The following is a 14,131-nucleotide window of genomic DNA, read 5'->3' on the forward strand; positions in this document are numbered from 1 at the left end:
CGTCAACAACCTTAGCAACGACTGTTTTCGATAACCTGTATCTATGAAGAAATTTCGGATCCGTCAAATTTTCAAAGTCATTACGTCGCTGAACTCTTCTTCGATCAGGATTGTTTTGTAAAAGATCTAAATAGAGCAATTCCACCTCGAAAGCGAGATTCACAGCAGCCATTTTGGAACAGGTTGCTAAATGCTAATGTTAGCCATTTAACATTGGAAATGGCTGATGTTAACTTTAATACGCAGTTTAACATTTGTTAATGTTAACATTTGTTGATGAAACGCAAATTTTCTTAAATCGTATGTTAAAATGATTTAACATCTTGTTAAGAACTAACATGTGTTGATGAAACCGGGCCTAAAAATCTTAAACTAACAAAACATTAAAAAAGGTTACAAGAAGTAGTACCTAATCACTCATTTATGACACACAAGAATAAGAATACAGTCGACCTCCATTACTCAAATTTTCAGTATCTCGATGTAACTTAAATTTTCCGGCCGTTTGTCCTATTCTTCACGTGTATTTCTCTATTACTAGTAATTTGGTTAAACGAATTTCTCGATTTCTCGCAGCAAACGTTTCCTCCCTTGAAGCAAAAAATACTTTGTAACACTAATTTTGTGCAATATTAACTGTGCAATACGAAATAAAATATATCTCCCAAGGTGATTAGAGATATAGAGATTCCACTGTATTTATACCACACTGACACACGCAACAAAACAAATAATAATTTAATTTATTAGGCTGTAAAATTAAGAGAAATTTAATTTTATAGGTATCTCTGAACACTTGGAGATAACGTTTGTTATGTTTTTGGCCATAACGTGAAGAAAAAATACCAGAAACTGTCACCGACACAATTCCCAGTAATACATTCAACTCATTAAAATTATCAATTAGGAATGAACAAAAAGGCACTGAAAATATGAGAAGCTACCACATACAAAACTGACTGGTATGTCTCATACATTATTAACATACGACCTTGTCACGCGGAAAAGCACAGAACCGCTAGGAAAAACACGTGGCCTACAACTCCAAGAAAATTATGCACAGAAGCTATGTTAATAGTGCGCGAACCACACAATAAGAAACTCATTCTTTCATACCGATTGAGTTGCTAGCGCGCGTTAGCCTCTCTTGCTTATAAGATGATTGCCATCCCGAATACCCAGTCGTAAAGCACACAGGCTGATGTAGCGAGCAGGACACGATACACGAAGGCGACGGACAATACACTCGCGAAATAAAGCATCAAATAAATACACTTGAAAATGAGGTTGGGTAAATTACACAAGCACATAAGAATTTATCCTTTATGCTAGGGGAAGAGTATTCAGGGTGGCCACAAAATCCAAAATTTTGAAAATCCCCGACATTTCCCTCTTTTCCAGACATAAAAACCACTTTTTCCCCGACATGCAACAAAAAATAAAATTATAAAGGAAGTTTCCAGCTATGACAGTAATATTCAAATACATTTTGAAAGCTAAACATCCAAAAAATAAATGAGCAATATGCATATTAAATTTCAAAACTTGGAAGTTCAATTTAGTCTAATTAAATTCACTTTAAGATTTAAAAAAAAAAAATTATTTCCATTACTGCTTCAGCAAAGAAATTTCTTTGACTATAGCTGCCAATGACTGTTGAGCTTCTGCCATCACCCTCCACTTCTTTTCTTCTTACTCTTTCAGCAACAAAGTGGCCTTAATACCCTGGCTGCAAACACAAATTGTACTCTGCCTACCACAGCTAATTCTATCACATATGACTCCTCTGCTGCTTCTTGTTTTCCTTCCATTAAAGAAGGTTAACCAGAGGCGAGATGTCTACAGAATTATCCTTCAAGAGAGCAAGTAATCAAAGCTGAAAAATTATATGGTGCATGCATACTGTCATGCAACACCATTCTTTACGTGCCAGTGGAGCTAGTGTACGTTTGTTCCCAGTAATGTTTCCAGATTCTGAAATCACTTCGAAAGTTCAACTGCACAGAACGAAGGTTGCATATACAATCACACATGGTTTGCCCCCTTATTTTTATGAACAAGTTCTTGAGATGTGTAGTAAGTGCACACATTTCATCGTTGGTTCTGACGAGTCACTGAATAAAGTTTCTCAGATGGGCCAAATGGATTTTGTAGTTCGTTGTTTCAATACTGATACTAATGAGGTATGCACTTCTTATTTTGATTGCGTGTTTCTTGGGCACTCTTACCTCCTAGCATTTATTAAATGGTTTTTTCAAGCACTGCAAGGACTCAATCTAAAAACACTCTTATAAATTTCAATGGATGGTCCAAATGTTAATAAAAAGTTCCTTCAGGATATTGGTAATTTATTAGATGATGATCCAGATGCTCCTATTTTGGTGAACATTGGACCTTGTGACTTGCATACTGTGCACAATTCATATAAAATGCCAGTAAAAGAAACCCAGCGAAATACTGCAGAGTTTCTTCGTGCTCTTCACTTCTTGTTTTGTCTGACTCGCTGGCTGAATGGTCAGCGTACTGGCCTTCGGTTCAGAGGGTCCCGGGTTCGATTCCCGGCCAGGTCAGGAATTTTAACCTTAATCGGTTAATTCCAGTGGCCCGGGGACTGGGTGTTTGTGCTGTCCCCAACATCCCTGCAACTCTCACACCACACAATCCTCCACCACAATAACATGCAGTTACATACACATACACCCTCAGCGGAGGGTCTGCCTTACAAGGGCTGCACCCGGCTAGAAAAAGCCACATGAAATTATTACTTCTCGGTTTGTTACGTTCCTGCAAGACGTGATGAATATACACATTATTCAGGTTCAAACGTATTTCCTTAACCGTACTTTATACATGATGAAAACATACTTCAGGCACCAGTAGAGAAATAATAACATTCTCGCCATAAATTTGCATGATAATAACCTCTCCATGATTTAACCAGATGCGAGAAAATGTAAACTAACCTGTGAAATCAGTTATGCACTCTGCCATATCTCCAGGTGTATCACAGTTTTACTGTATTGCAGTATTTAGCATTAAAAGTAAGCGATCGTTTAGTCAGCCTTTATTTTCAACGTGTAGAGAACTGTTATCAGGCACGTTATTTACGCATTTATTGCGAAAATATGTTCTCTTTCATTCGGAATTTTCTTTACAGAACAGGAGTCGAATGGTATTACTAATAGACTCCTACATCGCCTTCGAATTTCGACAAAAGAACTCGCTAGTAGACATAGCGAAGAAACGATAGGAAGATAGTCTAATGCAACATAATCGCTGAGGTGCATAACTATCGGTAACGGAAAAATTCGTGCGCACTTAACCGCTAGTAATAACGGATGCGTCAGTGATAGGGCTCTCGCTGTAACCGAAGGATAATACACAGCTTAATATAGGAATTTTGAAGGGACAGCACAACATTGTCAGTATAACGGGGTTCTCATTATATGCCGTACTCGCTATATCAGACATATATATATGAAACAAAATTTAAATCTGGATTGTGGGCGGGTTCCTAAGCACAATTTTAAGTCATTCTGCACATTCAAGAATTAGAAATAAGAGCTTTCACAGAGTCAAAAATGTTACGCAAGCTATGTTCTGCTCTCTCAGGGTCGAATTCATAAACACAGATGAGTGCCCCTTATAAGGCAGATTTCATTTCGTATCACCTACTTAAGTGTCCCACTTATTGCTATAACATCCCACACACACTTACGTGACTCACTTATGTTGCAGCAAGATGGAGGATAATGATTTTGCTGAATATGTTGCATTTGATTCACAGAATGCTTTCCATGCACACAGTAGCTGGAAAATCCTGTCAAAATGTAATGTGACCAACAATTTAACCCTTTCCGGCCCTTAGCGCCCGACTGTTCATTTAGCCTTCCGGTCCTTAGCGCCCGGCTGCATTATCTGCATTCGTCTGCGATCTGTGCGATAGTTTTTTATTTTTCTCATCAGTGAAGTGTTTATAAGGCATTCATGAACACGCAGTGCAATCTACAAGTCTTAGGAAATAAAGGAAGAGAGATAATCTGTCTTGACGTTGCCTAGGCAACGGTCTTGAACTTCCGCGAGCGCGGGTCAGCTGTTTTGTCCGTAAACATGGCGGGATTGAATATCGCGTATGTTGAAACTGAGCTGAATATGGGCGAAAATGTGACACAGAATCCTTGAGTAGGGGTGCATGTGAATTTTTAATGAGTGAATAATGTATCAACGAAGATAATTTTAGTGATAACAGTGATATGAATGAAAACGAATATCGATAAATCGGACCTGATAGCGATGCCACGGCTTTTCAGGTAACACAAATATTTCGTTTCGTTACTCCGAATGATTAAATGGATGATGTTGAACCTGCGCATAATTCGGAAAGAGTATTACGGGAAAGAGATTGTTTTCTACGTATGTTAGGAGGAGAAAAATTATTCAGTGACATAGCCTATTGCGCATATAACAATGCAGCCTTCAAACAGTCGCATTCCGGTAAGATAAAAACAGAATGGGAAGACACTTGGGCAGATCAAATAAAATCTTATATACATAGGCATCATTTCACTTCCAAAATCACATGATTATTGGTTTTGTGGGATTCAGACAACGTGGGAATGTGACAAATGCAGACTGTCTCTGTGTCGAGTATCACGAGGAGGGGGGGGGGGTGTGTGTGTGAAAAACACATTATGACTCAATAAACAGAGAAATGGATGTGATGGTATATTTTCTAATGTTATCGAAAATTTGAATTCATTGTGATCAATAGTTTTAACTGTATTTAAGTTTTTCTGAAACAATACGGTCTGTTTCAGTTTTTGCTAAATAATAGGTTGAAACCTGGGGATAAGCGGAGTGAAAATGCGGGCGGGAAAGGGTTAAAGAGGGTTTTGTTTTAGTAAAGTGAGCATTATGAATATTCTTGTTCCTTTGATTGAGAGAGTGACCATAACCTCAAGAGGACTCACTATCTCACAATTAATGAAGATACTATTTTGAGATTTTATGCCACCTCTTTAATTTCAGGTTATTGTTATTATCATCATCACAATCATCATTACAGGTATTTTGCTTAATTAATTGGAAACATGTTACAAGTTGTTTAGTTATCAAAACTGTAGGCCTATATAGAACTATACTGAGTTTTAAGAAAAATGAACATGTTGCACTACCACTATTTATTTTAAGGTTGATTTGTGCCAATTATTTCAGGTTAGTCAACCAATCGTTTGCCAGATTATTCCAGAAGTTTCTGAAATTATGGCATCGCACATCATAACATACCATTTACATTTTATTGAGGAAGTAATTAGGCCTATTACAGCGTAACAGTTATGGAATTTCTCAAATTATTAAAAGCGTTGGATGAATATTTGTATAGGTTTGAGTACCCGGATAACTATAAACATATTATAGGCTATTAAGAAGAAAATTAGACTCTGGGCATTTTCGTAGTTTGCATTGTCCACAACAAGTTTTTCCCACGTAATTCATATTTTGATGAGAAAATGCATCGGTCTGCTGGTTCTATATTATGTGCATGTACTCCGACAAGTTCTTGTAGGTGCCGTCTCAGCTCGCTGTTTTATTATCCATTCTGATAACCAAATACAATACAGACGATATTTTAACCTAAAAAATTTCGCACACGGTCGCGTAATGTCCTTCGATAAACAAAACATAATAGATCATCCCACTATTCGGTAGCCAGAACTACACGATCCAGGAAGCATGGGCATAAAATACAGCATTGCCACATCTCCAGTGGTACTTACTGTATCAATGAGTGTGCTCTTTAAGGGCTATCTATGAAATGTAAAATCATAAGTCAATACTTATAAGTGATCCCTTATTACTTACGGGTTCCACTTACGTATAAGTGCTGACTATGAATTCGGCCCCTAGGCTTCTTTATTATTCACATACATTTTGCATAGAATTATAATTTCTATGCAGAAATTGGTATCCTGAACCATATTACCAATGAATACAGCAGTACCAGTTTGTTCCTGTGATTGTTATCAGTCTCTCCACAACTCATTCATATCAATTAAACCAAACCAACCCCATGGCACTACAGCCCTTGAAGGGCCTTGGCCTACCAAGCGACTGCTGCTCAGCCTGAGGGCCTGCATATTACGAGGTGTCGTGTGGTCAGCACGACAAATCCTCTCGGCCGTTATTCTTGGCTTTTGACACCGGGGTCGCTATCTCACCGTCAGATAGCTCCTCAATTCTAATCTCATAGGCTGAGTGGACCTCGAACCAACCCTCAGGTCCAGGTAAAAATCCCTGTCCTGGCCGGGAATTGAACCTGGGCCTCCGTGTAAGAGGATTCATAGCAATTAGTTGCGGTAAATAAATAAAAATGTTATTTGTTTTAATGTCTCACTAACTACTTTTATGGTTTTCAGAGAGGCTGAGGTGCCTGAATTTTGTCCCGCAGGAGTTCTTTTACGTGCCAGTAAATCTTCAGTCACGAGGCTGATGTACTGAGTCAAATACCACTGGACTGATCCAGGATGAAACCTACCAAGTTGGGGTCAGAAGACCAGCACCTCAACTACCTGAGCCACTCAGCCCGACTAGTTACAGCCAGAAACAATACTCGTAAAAGTTGAGTTGGGATCTTTTCCTGGGTCTTAAGGAAAACTCCCACTCCTCTTACAAATCAGATTATTTACGTAAATTGCTCATGAACACGCCATCCTTTAACTTGTCATTCGAAACAGCAAATGTAACAAACAAGTTATCAAATTGGCAATACTATAGGCAGATATATAGAGATACATTTGAATATAAGTCTTCTGAATTTTATCAATCTTGCTTCCAGTATGAAATAAAGAATACTTACCTACACCAACATACGATTTTCCATCCACAGTTACACCAAGGGTAAAAGTTAAATTAGGAGTTGTTCCTTCTCGGCTAATCTCATTAAACTGAACACCAGGCCTAAGCTGATTCAGTAACATTACAGGGTGACGTTCAGTTGGGTTATCAGGAATTTTCTTCATAGGTGCTGGTGCACCAGTTTTCACAGGCTGAAATTATTAACAAATATGTTATTTCTTAAATAAAAAAATAGCATGGAAATATATGAGGCAGAACATTCACATATGCAGTGAATGTCTATACTTGAAACTTTCAACTACAGGAGTTTAAAAGAAAAAACGGATGAAGGTACCAATAATGAAGTTTTGTTTGCCTACATAAAACTCTGTTTTTACACTACTGTGTAAGAATGAGAGTTCACCTAACATTACACTAGATAGTCAATTATACTTCCAAGAGCTCTTCACTAGATTTCATTCATTTTACCTTCTGTTTGAATTTGCATTCATATATAGCATGCTTAAAATCTAACTTCAACAGATATTATGTTTTATATACTGCAAAGCAAAAACATCAACATATTTAAAGAAATTGCTTAGTAACAAAAAATACTAATTATACATAGTAACCTCTCATGTTTTCAGTATGAATAAATACTGAAAGCAAGGAAAATCGCTTTTTACTGCTCTGTTACTAAACAGCAATGTCTGAGTTTACACTAGTATTTATAGAATGTACATTCTGCTGAAAGGGCAAGCTCTTAAATCTATTGGAATATAGAAGAGCAACAAAAGTGACATTTTTATGAATCTGGTATGGAAAAAAGGGGCTGCCTGGCCGAGGCGGTAAAGGCATGCTCGGTTCGCCCGGAAGGACGTGGGGTTGAATCCCCATCAGGAAGTCGTAAAAAGTTTAAGAAAACGAGATTTCCACTTCCGGAGATGCATATGGCCCTGAGGTTCACTCAGCCTACACCAAAAATGAGTACAGGTTAATTCCTGGGGGCAAAGGCGGCCGGGCGTAGAGCTAACCACTCTACCCCAGAAGGTGCCGAGGTTAACAATGGTGGAAGCCCTTACCTTCCACTCCTCCAGGGGCCTTCATGGCCTGTATGGAGGTGACTTTGCTTTGCTTTGGTATGGTATGGAAAAAACTTCAATCAATCAAAAGAGAATAGATTCTTACACCAAAGTAGAAGCACTGCACAAAGCCCTTACTAAAACCTGGATTCCAGACCAAATAACTTTCCTGAACAGGAATTCATTCCCCTTTCCAATCCAGCTGTAAACAAGGCAAGATGTAATTCTGCACAGATGCCCGCACCTAGCTGTGCACCTTCCCATTGCATTCCTCCTGCATATTACTTCACCATAAAAATTTGCCAAGCTAAGTGGCGCCAGCATAGTAATGTCTGACTAAACACATTACTCAGAGATGAAAGGCAGTGTGTTCCACTGTAAGCAATATTTTGAAACAAATCATTCTACTAGCTTGAGGAAAGAGAGCTGATTTTAATGTTATAATAACAGTGAAACCTCGTTATTACGGTCATTAACATGTTTTCCCACTTAGCACGTTGTAAATTTCAAGTCCCGACGCCCATGATATTAAATATGTATAAAAAATACCTCACTTAACAAGTCACGATTTTTCGCCTTTACCAATTAGTACGATCATATATTCCCCGGACCTGAAAATGTTCTTTGTCATCCCTTGTGTACGGAATGTGATTTCCAACAGAGATAAGAGCTTTCGCCACGGGTTGGTCGGAGAAAGTTGCAGGATAAGAGGAAATGACCTTGAATTCTCGAACACAGAGTATATTGCGGCTTTGAGGGGAAAGCTGTTTGCTTAGGTAAAGTTGAGTTTTGTGTCATTGATTAGCAGTATCCACTTTAAACTAGAACAAGACAGGACAGTGCTAAGTTAAAGCACAGTAATAGATTCCACTGCGGCTAGGAGCGCTGAATTCAGTTTTAACGCTTTTTTTCTCTCAAAGCTGTCTGTTGACATACATGGCTTATGGCTCGAAGTCATCCGAAATTATGCATCACAGAAGTTACCACCAAAAAATGTGTAACAGAAGTGTAACTCTGGCAAGCGTACAGCCGTTGGTGGATGGTTATGTCCGAGAGATAACTATGATCATTTGATTTTCTCAAAGGGAAAAGTGGTTTATTTTTTAGTTCTATGGAAAGGTCTTTGTTGTCAGTGAGATTGTTGAATAACCCAGTGCGCTTGATTGTGCTTGTGAACTATTTTGCATTCCAATCAGAAGTTATAAATTTATTTATTGAAAATCATTCTTTTCAACTTAGGAAACTTTCCTTCGTGCACTCGTTTTTTTTTTTTGCTTATACACATTTTCAATTTAGTCTCTGTTGCCCACAATAATGTTCAAAGTAAGAGGCGCTGGTTTTAAAGTTCCTGTCAACTCTATGCGCTTAAGATGTGGATTCCCATCTATTTCTTGAAGGATTTCATTTTTTCTTTATTAGTGAGTGGATTCAAGACCCTTTCCTTATCCATAGCTAGGCTATCACAAGACAGATACTGTATGTACCATGCTACTGAACTTCTCAGGATTATACTGTTAGTCTGTCACACAATAAATAATCACTTCGCTTCTTTTTACCACTCAACACAATAAAGTGAAGATAATGCCAATAACTATTCTTGTGATAAGATGATTTAAATCAGTGTGGTGCGACTGAAGTTAAAATAAGTCTATCGTGCAGCGATAGCAGATCATCCACAGGACATTTGTTGGTGCCGTTAAGGCTTCCATATACTGTAGGCCTATCACATTGAAAAGTTATGTAAAGATGTAGGCAATGGTAAAGCAGGGTACCATTGATACAAAAATACAAACTGCTAGTTTAACAGTTGGCAAGTTTTTATTATTCACCGGCGAGTCTGTCCGAACCAATGCCGAGTACTGCCGAAATTTTGTGTTAAAGATGGCGGCCGATACAATTGTTTTAGGAAGAAAGTGATCTGCTATAATACGAAGGTTATCTAAAAAATAAGGTCTCCTATTTTTTTTATAAATACACAGACCTGTTTATTGCTACGATGGTTTACATCATTTTACAGCTTGAACGTTTAGCTATTTTTTATATAAATCATAATTTCCATCAATGCATTTTTGTTGACGCTGTTACAGTTTTTTTATGCCCATGTCATACCAACTCACAGCCATGCTGTTCAAGAAGTTGTGAACCTCATCTTTCATCTGGCAACGATCTTGCGCACACCTTCCGGTATTTCAACTTTTCCGTTAAAATTCTGTGCGCGGCGCTTCAGGAAACCTCACGAACCAAAGTGCAGAGACCATCCAGGGTGATCCGCCGATCTTCACACGCATGATTTGCTCAACCTTCACAACTGTCTAGACAGAAATTGATGGTCTCTCGTTCCTTTGTTCGTCGTTAATTTCAGTCCGACCTGCTGAAAACTCTCTACACCCCTTACAAACAATTTTGACATCCATGCACGACTCACCATACACTACCATCAATTGGCAATGGATTTCAATCGGTTCCCCGAAGAGTGTATGATTTACATTCGGTCGTTCCCTGGGCAACGGTGAGGTGTTAACACCGGCTGATCTTTCCAATCCAGAAGTAACATCAACTATTATAATATAATGACATTCATAAGTCGGGAAAGGTTCTTTTCAGAACCGAAAATGACCATCATATCTATAAACATAGAAGGTATGTCAACCTGTAAACAACAGCTCTTACAAGAACTTTGCCAAACAACAAACTGTGATGTACTGTGTAGAGATGAGAAGAATGCAAGAATGAGGAATGTGGCCTGCAAGCACAAACTTCCTGTTCTGCCCAGACAGATCAGCTCTTATCTGCTCGAATCTGCTATATGAAAACATTGACTCACACTTTGCATTTCGCTGCATTACAACTGACAAGAGAGAAGAACTTCCAGTAGAAGATAATATAAAGTCGCCTGAATAGTAGCGAAGTTGCTATGGTAACCATTGCGTCACTGGCTCTGCTGGTGAAAACCCCTTCGCCCCGTACCTCACCGGGCATGTGCATTCTTCTGATCTCCCAACAGTAATATGTGTACAAGAAACTCACAGGGATGTACACCAACCACATCCTAGAATACCAGGTATGAAATTGGCAGCAGAGAGACCGCATGGACGATATGGTAGTGCAGTCTTCGTCAAGCCAGATCTCCAGATTCTCTCCACATCAATTAAAGAAGAAAATGATATAGAATTGATCGCAGTGGAATTGAGCAATTCGGTTATAGTTTCCATCTATAAACCTCCTAATGTAACATTCTCATTCACGCCACCTAACAATCTCGATGATTGGAAGGTATCTTTTTTCATTGGTGACTTCAACAGCCACAGCAGTATTTGGGGTTACGAACAAGACAACGAGAGTGGTGAGAATGTTTTAGAATGGGCTGAGGAACACCATCTGTCTCTTATCCATGATAGCAAGCTCCCTTCTTCTTTAAACAGTTGTAGATGGAAGCGGGGTTATAATCCAGACTTAATATTTGTGAGCGAAAAGATAGCACATCAGTGTGTTAAATCTGTATGTGCTCCTATTCCGAATACACAGCATCGCCCAATAATGTGTCAACTGGTAGCTGCCATTAGACCTCAAGAGGTCTACTTTAAAAGGAGATATAAATTTAAGAAAGCTAACTGGAAAACTTACTGGACGAGAAGATCAAACCAATCAATCCAATTCCAGAAGCATATGAACAGTTTAATAATATCATCAGGGAGTGTTCTAGAGCTACAATCCCTAGAGGATGTAGAACAAACTACGTACAAGGTCTAACTCAAGAAACCTCTGCCCTCTTAACAGAGTATCATAAACTCTTCGAAGAAAACCCTTTCAGCAATGACACCATCACAATGGGACAACAAGTAATCTCTTCTATTTCTGAAGTAAAACGGGCACAGTGGTTAAGGTTGATGGAAGAGATTGACATGGGTAGAAGTAGTCGAAAAGCTTGGCGATTACTTAGACGACTCAGTAGCGATCCTAATAAAACTTCAACACAATTCAGTGTCACAGCAAACCAAATAGCACATCAACTTCTACGAAATGGACAACCATCAAACCCATGTCGGCTTCAGAATAAAGGAATTGAGAGGGATTATGAGCAGGAGACAGCTACACTCACTAAACCTTTTACTTTATCTGAGCTGAACAGAGCAATAAATCAGTAAGAATGGTAAGGCTGCCGGCCTAGATGAAATATGTGTTGAGCAAATTAAGCAATTTGGACCTGTTGCTAAACAATGGTTACTAGAACTGTACAACAATTGTATAAACACCTGCAAATTACCACGTGTGTGGAGGAAATCCAGAGTAATCGCAATTCTCAAACCAGGAAAAGACCCAAATGATCCAAAACATTACAGACCTATCTCACTGTTGTGTCATCTGTACAAGATCTTAGAACGGATGATCCTGGAAAGACTTACTGTGATCATTGAACCAGCAAGCAGGATTCCGTAAAGGAAAAAGTTGTACTTCACAGGTCCTCCATCTGACACAGTATATCGAAGATGGATATGAAAATCATAAAATCACAGGGGTGGCTTTTATCGACTTATCTGTTGCATATGATACAGTTAATCATCGTATACTGCTGTGCAAATTATACAACATGATAAAAGATTACAAGATGACTCAAGTAATTTGCAGTCTTCTACAAAATCGTAGGTTCTTCGTTGAATTTCAGGATCAGAAAAGTCAATGGAGGAAACAAAAGAATGGTCTGCCACAAGGCAGTGTTCTCGCCCCTATGCTCTTTAATATCTATACGAATGACCAACCTCTTCCAGTTGGCACCAGAAGCTTCATATATACGGATGATCGAGCTACTGCTACTCAAGCAAACTGTTTTGAGGTTGTAGAAGAAAAGTTATCAGAGGCTCTTTCTGAACTATCCTACTACTACACAGGAAATCAATTGAAGCCTAACCCATCTAAAACTCAGGTATGTGCCTTCCATTTAAAGAACAGACAAGCGTCAAGGAAATTGCGGGTAGTATGGGAAGATACTCAACTAGATCACTGCCCAACACCTAAATATCTAGGTGTAACATTGGATCGTGCTCTCACCTACAAACAACACTGCATGAACATCAAACAAAGTGTCTGCTAGAAACAACATCCTTCGCAAGTTGTCTGGAACCAATTGGGGTACACATCCAAAGACGTTGAGAACTACAGCCCTGGCTCTGTGTTACTCCGCTGCAGAGTACGCTTGCCCTGTTTGGTACAGATCAAGTCATGCTAAACAAGTTGACATTTCTCTAAATGAAACATGTCAACTCATTACTGGCTGCTTGAGACCAACTCCACGAGATAGAATCTACTGTTTGGCTGGAATCGCCCCACCAGATATAAGAAGAGAAGTTGCATCCATGAATGAGAGAACTAAAGCACTTGCCTCGTGCACACCCATTGAATGGATATGAACCTGCCCACCGAAGATTGAGGTCTAGGAGGAGTTTCCTGAATACAACCGAAGATTTAAACGAATCTGCTCAATCCACAAGGTTGAGATTATGGAGAACTAGAAATCCTCAACTTGCTGATTGGATGCTACCAATTGAACATCTCCCCCCAGGACACGAGGAACATTGGTCTACGTGGAAATCGTTGAACAGGCTTCGCACTGGGGTTGGTAGATCAAGAACCAATATGGTAAAGTGGGGCTTTCCTGGCACATCCAGGCAATGCGAATGTGGTGAAGACCAAACCACAGCCCATTTCATGAACTGTAGTAAGTGTCCTTTAAGTTGCACAATAGAGGACTTGATAGCTGCAACACCTAATGCCCGTGATTTGGCAAAATTCTGGGCAGACACTATTTGATATGTATGTCATTAAGTACCATTATGCTATGTAAAATGTATGTTTCTGATACGAATAAATAAGTACCCCTTGCATTCAAAAACCAAATAATAGCGCGCACTTAGCAGTAACGCTCAACGGGAGCTCCATTCTCAACAGCTGCCAGGCCAAGACCGAGTGCCTTAGCACGGTGTGCATATGTCCATATGCGAGAGCGGGAAACACTCTTCACAATATTGAGACCGACAGCCACACGAACAGAACTCTGTATTCATAAAAAAATTAGACACACCTTATTTTTGGGATGTAGTAGGTATGTAGGTACTGTAGCTACTTCCATGAACCCAACGGCAAAAGAATGTCATAACTGTTCTTCCATTTTTTTTACATCTTTTAATAGTCTTTTGTTACTTTACGAGGCTCCAGCAGAG

General features: G+C 39.1%; 1 protein-coding gene across 1 annotated transcript in view; it reads right to left on the minus strand.

Moving 5' to 3' along the window:
- The window catches only part of LOC136878859 (double-stranded RNA-specific editase 1), a 75,707-nt gene that overhangs the window by 5,079 nt on the left and 56,497 nt on the right, over positions 1 to 14,131 (minus strand). The window contains exon 6 of the mRNA XM_067152400.2: positions 6,857 to 7,046. Within this exon, the coding sequence (XP_067008501.2) occupies positions 6,857 to 7,046 (190 nt within the window). The remainder of the gene's footprint in view (positions 1 to 6,856; positions 7,047 to 14,131) is intronic.

The sequence above is a fragment of the Anabrus simplex genome, chromosome 8 (assembly GCF_040414725.1).
Source record: "Anabrus simplex isolate iqAnaSimp1 chromosome 8, ASM4041472v1, whole genome shotgun sequence".
NCBI lineage: Eukaryota > Metazoa > Arthropoda > Insecta > Orthoptera > Tettigoniidae > Anabrus > Anabrus simplex.